This window comes from Xyrauchen texanus, chromosome 26, assembly GCF_025860055.1.
Source record: "Xyrauchen texanus isolate HMW12.3.18 chromosome 26, RBS_HiC_50CHRs, whole genome shotgun sequence".
Lineage (NCBI taxonomy): Eukaryota > Metazoa > Chordata > Actinopteri > Cypriniformes > Catostomidae > Xyrauchen > Xyrauchen texanus.
In genome coordinates this window covers 3,828,102-3,843,101 of record NC_068301.1, presented here as the reverse complement: position 1 = coordinate 3,843,101, position 15,000 = coordinate 3,828,102, and the positions used below count along the sequence as shown (strand labels likewise).

General features: G+C 42.6%; 1 protein-coding gene across 1 annotated transcript in view; it reads right to left on the bottom strand.

Moving 5' to 3' along the window:
• Positions 1-15,000, bottom strand: part of rapgef5a (Rap guanine nucleotide exchange factor (GEF) 5a) — a 92,439-nt gene that overhangs the window by 14,435 nt on the left and 63,004 nt on the right. Inside the window, 5 exon segments of the mRNA XM_052092770.1 lie at positions 864-955; positions 5,904-6,054; positions 7,197-7,275; positions 11,515-11,615; positions 12,238-12,368. Of these exon segments, the coding sequence (XP_051948730.1) occupies positions 864-955; positions 5,904-6,054; positions 7,197-7,275; positions 11,515-11,615; positions 12,238-12,368 (554 nt within the window).

Genomic DNA, 15,000 nt, shown 5'->3' with positions numbered 1-15,000 from the left:
GAGGAATAAAAGAAGAAGAAGCCCAAATTACAGACAGATTATGAAGACATTCAAGGTTCAAGAAATGTGAAGAATGGAAAGTTCTGGTAGCTAAACGGAGAAATAGCGAGAGTGCATTTAACACATCTGTCAGCCAATCACGCCTGTAGCGGTGTCAGTCTAGACAGACAGAGATGTGACAGCCGGCTGACTGCTGTAAGACGCTGTGAGTGTTTCTTCCTCTGTCGCTTTGTCTCTGTCACTAAACTACATCCATCTATCAGCGTGGCCCTAACAGGAAGTGACAGACAGATTATTCTGTTTCTGTCTCACTGCACTGCACAGCTCAAACACATCGCTACAGCCATTTGTTTTAAAACATTCAACTCAAATGACATTGTTTCATCAGTGTCTTTGTTTGCTGTCATCATCCTGTGCTAAACTTTTTCCTCTTGAAAAGCTTTAGTTATGTTGCATTTCTATCTCAACGTTTTTTTGGGCGTGAGCGTAGTTTATCTCCTCTTATTACAGCAGTCGTAATTACACCTGCGAGTCAGTCATCCCATTAGGCGGAATTACGACGAGCATCTGCTTGCCAAGGAGCCTGAATGCGGAATCTGGGAGCCTCTGCCGCCGAATGGGACTGTTTCCATGCTAAGCGGACTTCAGGGAGGCTAAGCTGATAAAACGACAGTGTGTAAGAAGCTCAAAAGGGACTCACGTCCAAAGCGACGATGCTGCACCATCAGAACTGTGTGTGTGTGTGTGTTTGTGTGTGCACTTATGACAAGTAAGGACATTTTAAGAGGTCCTCACTCATAAATGGGATTCATATTGTCTTGAATAAAATACAAATTACTGAAACGTTTGTGTGTCACACTCACTGTCTGCGTCGCAGAAGTTTCTGGAATTCCTTGAGGTCTTTTTCCAGAGTAGGAAACTCATAAACGTCCTCCAGCACGTATCGATACAGCGTCTGAAGATCAAGAAGATAAACAGTAACTCAAATTAAATGATTCACAAAGTACACTTCACAAATGTGCAACCTAATTCACAATCACAATTCAGTGGCATACCCAAAAACAAAACAAACAAAAAGAAACTAGCAACCCCCCCCCACACACACACACACACACACATACAATAATAACAACAAGGGGGGTCAAGTGTTTGGTATCATTGTAAAGAAAACTTTTCAAATTCCTTATTGATAAAGTTTATGACACATTCTGAGACTCTCAGCTTAAGAACTGTTGAAAAATAAAAATAGCCAAAATTTTACTTTTTCTTATTTTGCTTATTTTATATTATTTTATATTATATATCTCTGGGTGTAAATAAGGTGGCTCTGAAAAACTGTTTTTTTGTTCCCAATCATGCCAACTGTATCTGAGAAAAATTACGCGTTGATACGACAAAGCAATCAAAAGTTATAACATTACAAATATAATGTTTCATTGTGTCCAATAAACATCTTCATGTGTCCAAAAGCCTCTCAAAACATATAAAACATCATATTTGTACATAAGAACTAATTACACATGCAAACACAACAATGACTAAATCATGCAGACATGATTTTAGTAAAGAGATTTCAAAGAACGAGTTTCATTCTGTGCCATCTGAGGCATCATTGAGTCTGTATCGTGTATTTGGCGCCATCTCCTGGTGGCCATATGTAACATTGTGCTTCATTTGGATTATCTAATGATCTATACATCTGATTACCCTTTGTGTGGGCTCGTTTGAAACATAATCGCCTCCTCTAAGTAATGGTATGTGATATTTGACATTCTGTTTATTGTTCATGAAGTTATAAGAGAAAACGTGAAATATAAGCAACACCAACATAACTGTCAAAAACATACACTTAGCTATTTTTCGTTATATTTCTGTCTGTGAGTAAAACAAATAGTCTGGTTGTATTCTACTCCGTGAGAGCTTTCCAACAACATATGACACATGGATATTTCATCAGTTTGATGTTTTTACTCTTTAATTTTTTTTTAAATAAATGATCAAAACGGAGCACTTTTGATCTGTCTGCAAATTTCAAAGCACTTGTTCAGTTTTGGTCATAATGCATGCACGATCATACATGCATTGGAAAGTAGAGCTTCTAAGCTTTCAAACGATACCTATTTTGTGTTGGTAAAGACTGTAGTTATTCATATTTTAACCATTTGTTTTTTCTTGCAGGCCCGCAGGGTAAAAATATTGATTGTCTAATTAACTGCAATTCCCAAAGTTAATTACAATACAATGATGAAATTGTAATTACAGTAGGTTTGCAAGATTTATGTTGTTAAATAAGGTGTCATCAAGGTCTGTGATAAGGATGCATATGCATTAAGGAAATAAATGCGTTGAGGGAGCATGCATTTACTGTCTCCATGATATAAAATAAAAATGCCAAAGTCACGAGCTAGTCTGATACACAAACTCTAAAACAAATACACACAAACGCTCACACACACCCATGATGAGCACAGCGCATTTGTGTTGAAGTGTTTGATGGAATATGAGTTGTTTTTTTATAGCTTGTTTCGTGTGTAATTTAGTCTGTAAAACACGAGCTGTCGTCTCTGAGCATGTCTGACCCATCACAACCAGCTTTCAACACCCCCCACCCCCTTCTCTTTCTGCCTGTTTCTAGGCAACCATCACCTGGGAGCTGCTTCATATAATGATGTATACCACGACCGTGAAACAGCCCCATCACTGCAATGACACTTTGGTTGCTGTGGAAACACTGCGTGAGTGTGTAAGTTGGTGCGGACAAAAGCAGGTAAGGAGAAGATGAGAATTCGTGATGTGTGTGTCTCAGATGAAGACGACAGACAGAAATCTGTTATTCAGTGAAAGAACCCTGTGAAATATCTACACCTGCATAGGAATACACTAAACACTGTGATAGACATACACACAATAAACACCTATACACACACACACACACACACACACACACACACGCACACACACACACACACACTAAATGTGTTTTTTAACTTCGGGGACTTCATGTCCCAGGGGTTGAATTGAAATTAAAACTGAATTGGACACATTTTTACCAGGCCTTCATCATTAGGGCACTGTGAGTGTGGAGGTCCTATTGTTTTCCTAAGGATTACTGTTAGCAATCTTCTTTTCAAGGTTTCAGGGGCTTTTGGGTCCCTTAACATGCTCAAAAACTCCTGAAAATTTGCACACACATCAGAATTGTCAGCCATTAGAGCTTGGCAAAAGTTCACATGGGGGGGTCAAGAGGGGGCTCTCTGCCGGCCCCTTGAAAATTAGATTTTTGGGAGGCTCTGTAGCACATGCCTTTTCACCTACAGTCACCAAACTTTGTACACATATAGATAACATCAAGCTGGACAACTTTCCCTCTCATAGTCATAGGCTCTGACCAACAGGAAGTCTGCCATGTTGCATTGTTTGAAAAACGCATGATCTGGAATTTGAAATACTCCTCCTAGGGTATTTATGTGACAGGCACCAAACGTGGGCAACATCATGCCAAGACATTGAAGATGCTAAATTGCAAACAGATTTTTTATATTTCAAACGGTTTTGCCATGGCGAGGCGATAAATTAATGGAAAATGTATTAAAAGAGAGGAATTGCTCATATCTTCAGCGTGCATTGTAAGATTAAGATGAAAATTGAGATTTACGTTTGGTATTTGGGGCTGATCACATGGATATGACTATTGTTGGGCACGATCGTAGAGCCACCATCTGGCAGCAGGAAGTGTGTAACTTTTTACAGACTTTGGAATAGCACTCTTATTTATATCTGAACTGCTTCAAAAATATTTTATAATAATGTCAAGACAGTACAGATTGAACTACTGTGGCCATGGCAATGCATTAAACACGATTATTCCTTTTTATGCATATTCATATGTTTTTGAGGTATTTGGCATGCTTGAATTTTTATGATCTTTTGCACACACATCGGAATCGTCGGCCATTAGGGCTGGGCAAAGGTTCATCCATAGGCATGTAGAGGGGGCTCTGTAGCACCAAATAGAAAATGGCCATGTTCAGGGGACTCTGTAGCACATCGCTTTTCAGCTACATGCTCAATCGGATTGAGATCTGGGGTATTTGGAGGCCAAGGCAACACCTTGAAATCATCATCATGTTCCTCAAACCATTCCCGAACAATGTGTGCAATGTGGCAGGGTCCATTATCCCGCTGAAAGAGGCCACAGCCATCAGGGAATACCATTGCCATGAAGGGGTGTACATGGTCTGCAAAGATGTTTAGGTAGGTGGCATGTGTCAAGTTGACATCCACATGAATTGCCGGACCCAGGGTTTCCCAGAGCATCACACTCCCTTCACCGGCTTGTCATCTTCCCACAGTGCATCCTGGTGCCATAACTTCCCCAGGTAAATGGTGCACATGTACAAGGCCGTTCACGTGATGAAAATGGGACTCATCAGACCAGGAAACCTTCTTCCACTGCTCCAAGGTCCAGTTCCGACACTCACGTGCCCATTGTAGGTGCTTTTAACGGTGGACAGGGGTCATCATGGGCACTCTGACCAGTCTGTGGCTAGGCAGTCCCATACGCAACAGGATGCAATGTACCGTGTGTTATGACACAAGCTGGACAACTTTCCCTCTCATAGTCATAGGCTCTGCCCAACAGGAAGTCTGCCATGTTGCATTGTTTGAAAAACGCATGATCTGGAATTTGAAATACTCCTCCTAGGGGATTTATGTGACAGGCACCAAACGTGGGCAACATCATGCCAAGACATTGAAGATGCTAAACTGCGAACAGATTTTTGATATTTCAAACGGTTTTGCCATGATATTTGATATTTTTGAAAGAGGCCACAGCCATCAGGGAATACCATTGCCATGAAGGGGTGTACCTGGTCTGCAACGATGTTTAGGTAGGTGGCATGGGTCAAATTGACATCCACATTAATGGCCGGACCCAAGGTTTCCCAGCAGAACATTGCCCATTGTAGGCGCTTTCAACGGTGGACAGGGGTCATCATGGGCACTCTGACCAGTCTGTGACTAGGCAGTCCCATACGCAGCAGGATGCAATGTACCGTGTGTTATGGCACATTCCTCCCATAACATCCTTAAAAATTTTCAGTGACTTGCCCTCGAGCAAGGATGAGCCTTGGGCGCCCAACACCCTGTCATCAGATTGTGGTTTGTCCCTCTTTGGACGACTGTCGATAGTTACTCCCCACTGCCTGGGAGCCTTGCCATTTCAGAGATGGTCCGACCCAGTCATCTGGCCATAACACAACACATTGACTACGAGAACTGATTGTTCACTTACCGTCTGATCTGCACAAACCTTGACATGTGGCCTTGTTAGGAGATGATCAACGTTATTCGCTTCACCTGTGAGTGGTCATAATGTGTTTGCTTATAGCGTATATAAACAGTACATGCCTCCACACACAACAATCAACCTCACACAAACACAAATAAAAATATGCTGCTTTCTTGAGCAACACCACCAACAAAACTAATCTAACACACTCTAATACTCTCTTAGCATATTTAATGATGCTTGAAAGCGTTTTCTAAAGGCTGTGTTTGCCTGTGGCCTTGAGCAGCTAGAACAGAAATAAAGCAGGGAGAAAATAAAGCAGAGGGAAAACAAGAGAAAACCCATTAAAACAAACTCAAGTCCCAACATGAGGCTGAAGCACTCCCTGTCGAGAACTGTGAGTCAGTGCGTCACAAACGACCACTTAATACACCAAACTATAAAACGACAAAGAGAAAGTACGTAGGAGCACAGGAGGTGTCCAGGGTGTCAGGCCTAAACCAAGCCCAAGTTATGAAATGGCTATAAAAACTCCAACACTATGCCACTCTATTCCTACACGAAAGATATTTAAAATCAGGTTACCAGAACGTTTGGGTAATGTTTTTACCTTCATGAAGAGTTTGACGTTCTCCTCTTCTCGCAGGAAGTCCTTGTAGAGAGCGCTCCACTGGGACACAAGGTGCAGTACCTTCCGCTTCCTAAAGAGGGCCTCCTTTCCTTCCTCCTTCCCTTGACTTTGTACACGCTTAGTACAGTAGGTAAGATCACATTAAAGATCAATAACCGCAACACATGACTTACGATTGTATGTACACTTGTTTAGATGAGATGAAAACCCTCAGATTGTGTTTAGACTACCACTGTTTGCTGTCATGAGTATGTGGAGTGGTGGTGGCATAGTGGGCTAAAGCACATAACTGGTAATCAGAAGGTTGCTGGTTCGACCCCCACAGCCACCACCATTATGTCCTTGAGCAAGGCACTTAACTCCAGGTTGCTCCGGGGGGGATTGTCCCTGTAATAAGTGCACTGTAAGTCGCTTTGGATAAAAGCGTCTGCCAAATGCATAAATGTATAATGTAAATGTAATGAATGTAGTTTAACTGTAGTTCCATGCAGGTTCAGAATACTTATAGACTGCTTGCTAACGCTAACCCTACTCTTCCTTTTTCAGCATGCATTACATCGAGCTCTTTAGCCTTTCAAATTATGGCCTTTTGACCATGAGTCCATATGAAACGTTTGACGTACGTTCACTATGACTTCTTGCAAACCCTATCCCTAACTTAACCCTAACACTGCATAGGGTTAAGTTAGGGTTTGGGTTAGCAAGAAGTCATAGTGAACGTACGTCAAACGTTTTCATATGGACTCATGGTCAAAAGGCCATAATTTGAAAGGCTAAAGAGCTCGACCTTGCGCGAGACGTAATGGCACGCTGAAATAGGAAGTGAACATGCGTTGAACATTTCGGTTTGGACACATGGTCAAAAGGCTTTACTATCCGTGCATACTGTGCTGATGTCCAGGGACGGATTATGACCAGCAAAGGCCCTGGGGCCAATTATCACAAAGGGCCCCCATTGGTTTTCGAGCAGGGGTATCGCCAAACTGGATCACACAAACTTGAAGCACAGGGGCCCGGTAGTCAAGGGCCCCTGGGCACTGGCCCCATTGGCCTGGTCGGTAATCCATTCCTGCTGATGTTGCAATACTGAAGTGTACTTTAGGTTTTAGTGTCATCTTTTACCACTAAATTGCATTATATCATACAAGAAGTTAATCTGCATTGCTATGGCCATCTTTAGGTATCAGCGTCCAATAAAAACTCTGATATTGACATTAAGTTTAGAACAATTAATTATTATGTGAATATGGCAATGATAATGTTAAAGGATATTGTCCCAGCAGGGCTTGGCAGAGCTCACTGGTGGACATAAAGACCAGATACGTCAACAGGAAGTCATCCAGAAGCATTTCTGAAAGACAAACCCACAGTACGTAAACACAACATACAAACATGTCTAAATTGATTTCTTTACTCATCAGCAGATATTACCACATGCTAGGACAATTAATCAGATATGCAAAAACTCTTACATTTCAGTCTCCTGAAAGGCGAACATTTAATGAGAAATCTGGGGCCTATTAGTGCTTTTTAAAATCTATCGCTACGCACCATTATTGCGGTAATCTTAATTGCATTAACGTTAACCAGCATTAAATGGCCGCGATGCTATTGGGATGATTTTTGAAAGGTTGCATGTATCTAGAACAGTAGCCAATTGATAAATAGTTATTTGACTATTGGGTGACATTAGCGGATAGCTAGAGCGACCTACTGTATATGACGTCAGCCAGAAAGGAAAGTAGTTTCAGGCCACTTCAAAACGAATACGTTTTTATTTGAAAATGCATTAATTTCGCTATGTTAGCGTTTACCTCCACCGAAAATGGAGCGCTTTGAAAACGCTCTCCGTTACACAATACTCTGGGAAACTAAAAGGTCACGAAGATTACGAAAAGACAAATGTGTATATTCCATTTTCTTCTTTTCTTAAAATAACGTGCACCGATGAAGACCAGGAACGTCAGGGTCAATTTTGATTTCATGTTGACTGTAGATAACTATTGAAATGTTTCTTTCTTCAACACATTGTGATTTTTGTTTATGCTCAGCGGTTGTAAGCTTTCTCATTTCAAACCACTAAAACATTCTGTGCAATCTTCCCATAAACCCATTTCTCATCTCCCTTCGTCTTTGCTGTTTGTCTCTCTGTGTCTGCTGATAAATATGCATTTCCATTTTTATCGCAGGGTGTCTGTTCTAACAGAAAGCCAGCCTACTATCCATCTTTCCATTTTCACTTACTGCAGAGAGAGAGAAAGAGAGAGAATCAAATAACAGCCATGTCAATTCTGAAAAAGCAGGAAGGATAAAACTATCATTCAGGTGATGACTGCAGGGTGTGTGCTTGCATGGAGTGTGTACTGCGTGTACTCAGAGTGCAAATTACACAATGACTTCCAGAGAGGTCAACTATTTTTTAAAGGAATGTTCCGGGTTCAATACAAGTTCAGCTCAATCATCAGCATTCGTGGCATAATCTTGGCATAACAACCACAAATATAATTTCGACTCATCTCTCCCTTTCTTTACAAAAAGCAAAAATCAAGGCTACAGTGAGGCGCTTACAATGGAAGTCAATGGGGCCAACTTTTACAGGGTTTAAATACAGAAATGTGACGCTTATAATTTTATAAAAGCACTTGCATTAATTATTCTGTTAAAACTCATGTATTACTAGAGCAGTCATTGTTTTTGCGATATTACAGGGTTTACTTGCATGATGTCATCATGGCAACGAAGTTGTAAAATGATGCATTTAAGAACTTTACAACAGAAAAGTTCTGCGATGGACTGGCGACCTGTCCAGGGTGTCCCCCGCCTTTCGCCCAATGTTAGCTGGGATAGGCTCCAGCCCCCCGCGACCCTGTACACAGGATAAGCGGTTGACGATGGATGGATGGATGGACAACAGAAAAGTTCAGTAAGTGATTTTACCAGACTAAATTTATGTTAAAATGCATATAGTTTATGTCTTGTGGCTATAGTTTTGAAACAGTGAGTATTTGAATGTTTTCGGATTGCCCCATTGATTTCCATTATACAGTAAGTGCTCACTGTAACCTCGATATTTACTTTTTTTTTTTTTAGAAAAGGAGGGACGAGTCGAAATACATTTTTGTGGTTATCAACATTATGCCACAAATGCTGTTGATTGAGCTCAACTTGTTTTGCACCCGGAACATTCCTTTAACGAACTTTACATCAATCATTTTCATGCAATCTCTTGAGGGTTGTCTAGTCGACGTTTTAAACATCAACGTTTTTGTGATATATAGTACTTGTGATATGTAAAAATGACCGTCAAATACCGATTGATCATAATGAAAAGCACTCAAGTGAAAGAAAAACAATTGGCCCACTCATCTGAGAATGTTTTTGCTTTCGTCGAGTCAAATTTAATGCACGCACCAGCGTTTCATTTACACCTCTTTGTTCTGAAAATATTACTGATGCATTTGAATTCTCTGAAATGCCTCGTTTCCCGCGGGAAGCACAATCTCTTGTGTCCAACCGGTGCCTCTAAACAATTATCACTGTAGTATTTGTGTCCAATCAAAGACTCAAGCAGACCTGAACAAAAACACTGACTTAAGCGTTTTATTTTTAGAGTTTTAGCATTTAAGCTGGAGTTGTATCTCAAAATAAATGGGTCATTAGGGAATACAGCTACAGGAAATGTAAAGAGCTTGACATTTTACATCATTACGGTGCTGTTTAATTTAGTGAACAGAAGCATTTGAAAACAATAGTTGGCTCAATCGCAGCATCTGAAGGCAACGGGGCAGCTGTAGGCTTCACTTATTAGTGACTCAAACTAGAGATTACAATACAGTATGTTTTGGAAGGCAGATACAGTCATTTGGAAGGAAATATTGAGACTCAAGCTGCTTTTCTGCTGCCATTAAAGCAAAAATAAAAACGATTTTCTTCTAGTTAGTACGAGGCACATTTAAACGCTTAACACAGCTGCAAACACACCAGTAATTATCCTGGATGCACTACAACGTTGGCCGAACTCATCGCCTATGGGTGTGTTATACATAACCAGCATTAAATTACATTCAAACATACACACAAACATTACAAATACACATGCACAAACGCACAAACACACACACACATACACAGAAGTAACTCCTTATCTCTTTTGCTTTTCTGTTTGTTCTATGAAAAATGTTTGAATTCAAAATATGATATACAAGTTTGTCCAGACTCTTTAGAGTAGGACTCTTCCAATGGAACACTAGCGGCCAAAGAGCCCATAGAATCCCATAGAAATGGTTGGGAATTTGCTTTGAGGTCAACAATGACCTCAGCTGACCTTTAACCCCTCTACACACTTGGGTTTTCAAACATGTGATACTGTAGACGTGTAGAGTGTGTGTTAACAGACTCCGTGAATAATCATGCTTTGTACTGTAAACAACACCGGCACAAATAATTTGGTTTTGCACGCAGAACATCCTCTGAAAACTCCTCGAGAGGGAAAAGCTCCACAGGGCAAAAAAACCAAAGGAAAATTCATGTCAAGCATTCCAGAAACAACAGAGAGATTTAACGACCAACCGTCGTTCAAACATGCCACATTCTTAAATAATTGAGAACTGGAATGCTTGTATTTGAACTAACATGACCAGTGACCACAAAGATTTCGGATATTTTTTTAGGTATGTCACAACTTGACGCACCTCTTATCTGTTAGTGCTACTGTATTCAAAAACCATCAACATGAACTCAAAACTGACACTATTTACAGTACTTTTTAGCTGGCGTAGTGGGCACATAACTGGTAATCAGAAGGTTGCTGGTTCGATCCCCACAGCCACCACCATTGTGTCCTTGAGCAAGGCACTGAACTCCAGGTTGCTCCGGGGGGGATTGTCCCTGTAATAAGGGCTCTGTAAGTCGCTTTGGATAAAAGCGTCTGCCAAATGCATAAATGTAAATGTAAATGTAACGTCCCTGTGTGCGATCATCAATGTACATTATGGTAAATAAATTTGAATAATCTTCAAAGTGTAATTGCTTTCGCCCCTTTGAAATTTGTTCCCGTTTTATAACCCAAAATAATATTTAACCAACCAACTTGAATTTAAGGATGTTTGCCCATTCAAAACTCACCAAGGTGTTGTGCCTGGTTGCCTGGGCATTCCTATGCGGTTGCTAAGGTGTTTTCAGTCTGCTTCTATGTGGTTGCTATGGTGTTCTGGGTGGTTGCTAGGGTACTGGTTGATGGTTGCTACAGTAGTGTGTTCTGCGATCGCGTAACTGGCCCAAGTCAAAAGAGCTCAAGCTTCTTTGATATTCTTGTCTCTAGATATGTAAAGTGTACATTTGAGATTTCGTTACCAAATGTATCGTCCCACAGGTGAAAATCGTAAGTTAAATTGTACGTCAAAAGCTTTTCCGTTAGTCTCTATGACCTTCTGAACTCAAGGTATGGCTCGGGTACCTCCTTCAGCGTAAATTGACGAGATTTTTTCGCCCAATGTATCGTCCGACAGGCGAACGTCTTAGGACAAATTGTACTTGAAGAAATATGAGTTAGTCTTTATGATATTCATTTGAGATTGATCGGTTCACTTACCCGCCTCTTTGCCCTCCGACGCTCCCTGCTGCTCGTCCAGGCGAAGGTCACTCAGCAGGTGCTCCAGGATCTTGTGGGGCGTCCCGGACACCACGACATACCTGTCAGACAGAGCAAGAGCAGATGAGGAAGAATCAGACGGGTACTCTTGCTCTGAGGAGAAACACGTAGAACAAGCTCTACAGCGCCGCTGTCTGATTATAACGTAATCATCGTCTACGTCGTCATCGTCAATGTAACGAAAATGAGGAATATCAAACGTAAGCATTTCATCTTCATCCTCGAGACTGCTGCTATGTTCCCAATCGTCATCATCATCCTCCTCTTCTTCTACGAGCGTGACTGGTTTGAGTTTCACACACGTCTGTTTTGCGCTGTCCATTCCACCGCGTCAACGTAATGCACGCTATGTCATGCCCACCGCAGGTGTCCCTTCCAGGGCTGCGGTGAAGATAAACTCCCCCGTGTGCTGGATAAGCTCCAGACACTTACTGCTCATCAACAAACACCTATGAAGTCAGGAGGCGCATGCGTTTACATGCACATATTTTATGTTGTCAAACGGGCTGTGCTCCCTTCACAAGCTCTTCTGACGGAGGAAGCAATCATGTGGAATATGTCAGAAATAGAGAGGGAGGAAGAACAGACACTGAATGGAGGAAAAAACAGCCCTTATAGTAATTAAAAGGGCAGGGAATAAATGAGGGGGCGTGGCTTGCTCACCTTTTATCACCATCCTCGTCTTTGACTCCCGCCGTTTGTGGAGACGAAGGATCTGATGGAACTCGCTTGAGAACCAACACGTCCTGACCTCGCTCCTTCAAACACACGCGCACCGCGCCCTCACCCTGCGCCTGAGAGAGTGATATACAACAGAGTTACTGACTGTTCACATCAAAACACATTCACACCAAATCCAGATCAAAACGCCAATGGATATCTAACATCAAGGTCAAATTTGACTCCCAAGTGTGCTATTGCAGTAATAAAATAGTGAAAATAATGAACAAAACATTTTGTTATTTTGATGTGGCCTCAAAATTATATTAATTATATAAATAATGCTGTGTTTACACCTTTCATTGACACTAGAAGAACTTTGTTTGGCTGCATTACCACATACTCTTGAAACCGAAGTCATGTGGAAACTGAAAAATTAGTTTTCCAAAGAAAATGGATTAGTGTGGATGTGGATACTTTGGATGAGTCACTTCGACCCACAACCACATTTTCAGTTATGCACTAAAGTAAAGAAAGTTTTTGATTATTTAGTAAGCTCAAAAACACTTTCTCTCTCTCTCTCTCTCTCTCTCTCTCTCGCTCTTGCTCTCTCTCTCTCTCTCTCTCACTCTCTCTCGCTCACAATCTCGCTCTTTCTCTCTCGCTCGCTCGCTCTCTCTCACTCTCTCGTTCGCTCTCTCTCTCTCTCTCTCTCGCTCTTGCTCTCTCTCTCTCTTGCTCTCTTTCTCTCTCTCGCTTTCTCTCACTCTCTCTCTCTCGCTTGATCTCTCTCTCTCGCTCTCTCTCTCTCTCTCGCTTTCTCATCTCTCTCTCGCTTGTCTATCATTCGCCACACACTCTCTCGCTTGCTCTCACTCTCGCTCACACACTCTCTCGCTTGCTCTCTCTCTCTCTCGCTTTCTCTCACTCTCGCTCACACACTCTCTCGCTTGCTCTCTCTCAATTCAATTCAATTCAGAAAGCTTTATTGGCATGACAAAAAAAATACATTTTGTATTGCCAAAGCATCAAAACAACATAGAAAATGATTTAGAACATTTAGTACACAAAATAATACTGATAGCATAAAACATTAATAATAAAATATACAAAGATTAATAAATAAAATAAAAAGGATTTAGAAATCTATATAAAAAACACAAAGGAACAGTGAACTTGGAATTGAACATTATATAATGTGTGTAGGTCTGATGCAGTGTGTTGGGCTGTGAGTGAGTGTGTGTTGGGCTGTGAGTGAGTGTGTGTTGGGCTGTGAGTGAGTGTGTGTTCGGCTGTGAGTGAGTGTGTGTTCGGCTGTGAGTGAGTGTGTGTTGGGCTGTGAGTGAGTGTGTGTTCGGCTGTGAGCGAGTGTGTGTTCGGCTGTGAGTGAGTGAGTGTGTGTTCGGCTGTGAGTGAGTGAGTGTGTGTTCGGCTGTGAGTGAGTGTGTGTTCGGCTGTGAGGGAGTGTGTGTTCGGCTGTGAGTGAGTGAGTGTGTGTTCGGCTGTGAGTGAGTGAGTGTGTGTTCGGCTGTGAGTGAGTGTGTGTTCGGCTGTGAGTGAGTGTGTGTTCGGCTGTGAGTGAGTGTGTGTTGGGCTGTGAGTGAGTGTGTGTTGGGCTGTGAGTGAGTGTGTGTTCGGCTGTGAGTGAGTGTGTGTTCGGCTGTGAGTGAGTGTGTGTTGGGCTGTGAGTGAGTGTGTGTTCGGCTGTGAGTGAGTGTGTGTTGGGCTGTGAGTGAGTGTGTGTTCGGCTGTGAGTGAGTGTGTGTTCGGCTGTGAGCGAGTGTGTGTTCGGCTGTGAGCGAGTGTGTGTTCGGCTGTGAGCGAGTGTGTGTTCGGCTGTGAGTGAGTGTGTGTTCGGCTGTGAGCGAGTGTGTGTTCGGCTGTGAGTGAGTGTGTGTTCGGCTGTGAGTGAGTGTGTGTTTATGGGATGTTTGCTGGTCTCTGGTCGTCCCTCAGGATGTGGCAAGATGCAACAAATTTTGCAGCTCTCTCTCTCTCTCTCTCTCTCTCTCTCTCTCGCTTTCTCTCACTCTTGCTCACACACTCTCTCACTTGCTCTCTCTTTCTCTTGCTCGCTCGCTCTCTCTCTCTCTCTCGCTTTCTCTCACTCTCGCTCACACACTCTCTCGCTTGCTCTCTCTCTCTCTCTCTCTCTCGCTTTCTCTCACTCTCGCTCACACACTCTCTCTCTCTCTCTCTCGCTCTCTTGCTTTCACTCTCACTCTCTCTCTCGCTTGCTCGCTCTCTCTCTCTCTCTCTCTCTTTCTCTCACTCTCGCTCACACACTCTCTCGCTTGCTCTCTCTTTCTCTCTCTCTCTCGCGTTCTCTCACTCTCGCTCACACACTCTCTCGCTTGCTATCGCTTCTCTATCTCATCGCTCTCTCGCTCTCACTCTCGCCACACACTCTCTCGCTTGTCTCTCTCTCTCTCACTGTCACTCGCTACACACTCTCTCGCTTGCTCTCTCTCTGCTCTGCTCACTTGCTCACACACTCTCTCGCTTGCTCGCTTCTCTATCTCTCTCTCGCTCTCTCGCTCACTCGCTCACACACTCTCTCGCTTGTCTCTCTGCTCGCTCTCACTCTCGCTACACACTCGCCACGCTCTCTCTGCTGCTGCTCTCTCTCTCTCTCTCTCGCTTTCTCTCACTCTCGCTCACACACTCTCTCGCTTGCTCTCTCTCTCTTGCTTGCTCGCTCGCACTCTCTCTCTCTCTCGCTCACACACTCTCTCGCTTGCTCTCTCTCTCTCTTGCTCGCTCTCT